The 2,251-nt window shown below is 58.0% G+C and overlaps 1 protein-coding gene across 1 annotated transcript in view; it reads right to left on the bottom strand.

The window, feature by feature from the left end:
- Vps4a (vacuolar protein sorting 4 homolog A) overlaps window positions 1–1,811 on the bottom strand; it is a 13,295-nt gene extending 11,484 nt beyond the window's left edge. The window contains exon 1 of the mRNA XM_021170811.2: window positions 1,554–1,811. Within this exon, the coding sequence (XP_021026470.1) occupies window positions 1,554–1,793 (240 nt within the window). The 5' untranslated portion in view covers window positions 1,794–1,811. The remainder of the gene's footprint in view (window positions 1–1,553) is intronic.
- Window positions 1,812–2,251: the final 440 nt, after the last annotated feature.

Genomic DNA, 2,251 nt, shown 5'->3' with positions numbered 1-2,251 from the left:
AGTGAGTTCCAGGATAGCTAGAGCTACACAGAGAAACCCTGTCTCGAAAAACCAAAAAAAAAAAGAATTTAAGAAGCACTAACTGGGCACAGCGGGTTACTGAGAGGGGGGACATAGGAGTAGGGGGTGTACTGGCTGTGCCTGAGGGGTGTGGGGTAGGAGCTGGAAGTACACAAGACCCAGAATCATTGTTGACATGTATGAAACGTCAAAAAATAAAGGAAATCCCAGGAAAAAAGAAATCCGCTTCCTACCGGAGTCTGACAGCCTGAGTTGAACATCCAGAAGAGAACCGATGCGTGCATGTTATCCTCGGACCTCCCCACACAGACAGGGCATGGGAATGCGTATGCGGGCACTGTCATACCCAGACACATGCACACCATACATGCATATGCACGCAAACGCAACAACGTACGATGCCACAGAGTATGCTACATGGGACAGAAGGGCTGAGGAGCAGTGGTTAAAGGCATAGAGTTTCTTTGGTGATGATTCAACCTCTAAAAGCCTTGGATGGTACAGTTTAAATATGTGACCGTTATAGCACGAGTGCTAGCTCTTCATAAAACTGTTTCCTAAACGTTGGATAATATTCTTGGTTCACGGGTAGTGCTAACTCTGGCCAGGCAGGTGGGATCAGGCCGAAGTTGGTTTAACCCTTAGAACAAACAGAACAGTTTCTGCAGTGAATGGTAGGTTCTAGCTCTGAATTCCATCTAATTTCAAGCCTAGAACAGAAATTTACTCCTGTAAATTTGGAGCAGCCATCCCCACCACCACCACCAGGTATGCGAATACCACTCACTCTTTGATGCTCTGGCTAAAGTCCCTTCCTTCATGAAGTCTTACTTGGTTCCACCCAAACGCTTACTTTATTAGCAAAGGCTTACCGAGTACATGGTATGCTGAACCTATGTTATAATTGCTTTCCCTGAATTATTGTCTCAGGTCGTCTGACAATCACCCTACAAGGGCACTGCCCTTTTTAGCGATGAGGAAATTCAACATTCCAACATCCAAAACCTAGACACACTGGTGAGTGGCAGGGCTGGGATTTAAACACAAGCCTGAGGCCTGACAGTGTTTATGCTTTCTGACAGCTCTAGAACGAGCCCTTCCTTCATCCGGGCGGCGCCACCCCAGCATCACCCTGCAGAACGTAGGGAATGAATGAAGGGTGGCTGGCCGAGAAACCCGGGGCTCGTTGGAAGCAGCTCAGGGGGCTGCCAGGGCGCCTGGCAGGAGCGGGTGAACGCCGCTCCCGGAGCGACCTGCGGGACCCGGGCGCGCTCGGGGAGGCGGCGCCGCTGCAAGGCGGCAGTTCAACCCCGGCTGCGCGTCCTGGGCTCCGGCCCGCCGGTTCGGCTTGGGCCGGGGCTCAGTGGAGACGTCCTTCAGGCTCCGAGCGCGGGAGAGGCTGCAGCGCGGGTGGGACGAGGCAGCCTGACAGGGACCGCCAGGCCGGGCTCCGAGGAGGCCACCGCCCGTCCGCTCCGCGGCCCGCAGGCCCTGCCGCCTTGGGCCTCCGCGGGCGCGCCGCACCCAAGTACCTGGAGGGTTGACGTTGTCATTTCATATCCTGGGTCCGCCCCACACCCCGCGGTGCTGCTTGCGGCCTCGGTCCGGCTCGAAGGAGCCGAGGTGGTGGGTCCGCCGCTTAGGAGCCGTGCAGGTCGGCTCTCGGCGCGGGCAGAGCTGCCACTAGCAGTCGGAGCGGAGTCCGAGGGTGAACGAGGAGCGCGGCCCAGAGCGGCCCAGCCCGAGTCACGCGGCTGCCGCCCTGTGGCCATAGCCCGCAACTGCAGGCATCGCTCATCGAAGAGGGGCGGGGCCTGTCGGGGGCGGGGTCTGGTGGGATCCCGGTGAAGGGCCAGCCCGAAGGCCGGTAAAACCGGAGTGAGGGGCGGAGCCGACGAGTGAGGGGTGGGGCCAACGGGGGAGGGGCCTGGTAGATCCGGGAGAGGGGCGGGGCTGGAAACCTGAGTGAGGGGCGGGGCTGGACGTGGACAAAGATGGGGATTCTGGGCGGAGTTGGGAGCTCAGGTGGGCCAGGCCGACCAAGGGTGTGTCTTGTGAGAGAGTGAGGGGCGGGGCGAAGGGAACAAGTAGAATCTGTACCCCACTTGAGTTAACCTAACCATAAAAAGTAAACTCCAAGCCGGGCGTGGTGGCGCACGCCTTTAATCCCAGCACTCGGGAGGCAGAGGCAGGCGGATTTCTGAGTTCGAGGCCAGCCTGGTCTACAAAG

This window comes from Mus caroli, chromosome 8 (genome assembly GCF_900094665.2).
Source record: "Mus caroli chromosome 8, CAROLI_EIJ_v1.1, whole genome shotgun sequence".
Lineage (NCBI taxonomy): Eukaryota > Metazoa > Chordata > Mammalia > Rodentia > Muridae > Mus > Mus caroli.
Note: the sequence above shows the minus strand (reverse complement) of the source record. Positions and strands in the feature narration are given on the sequence as shown.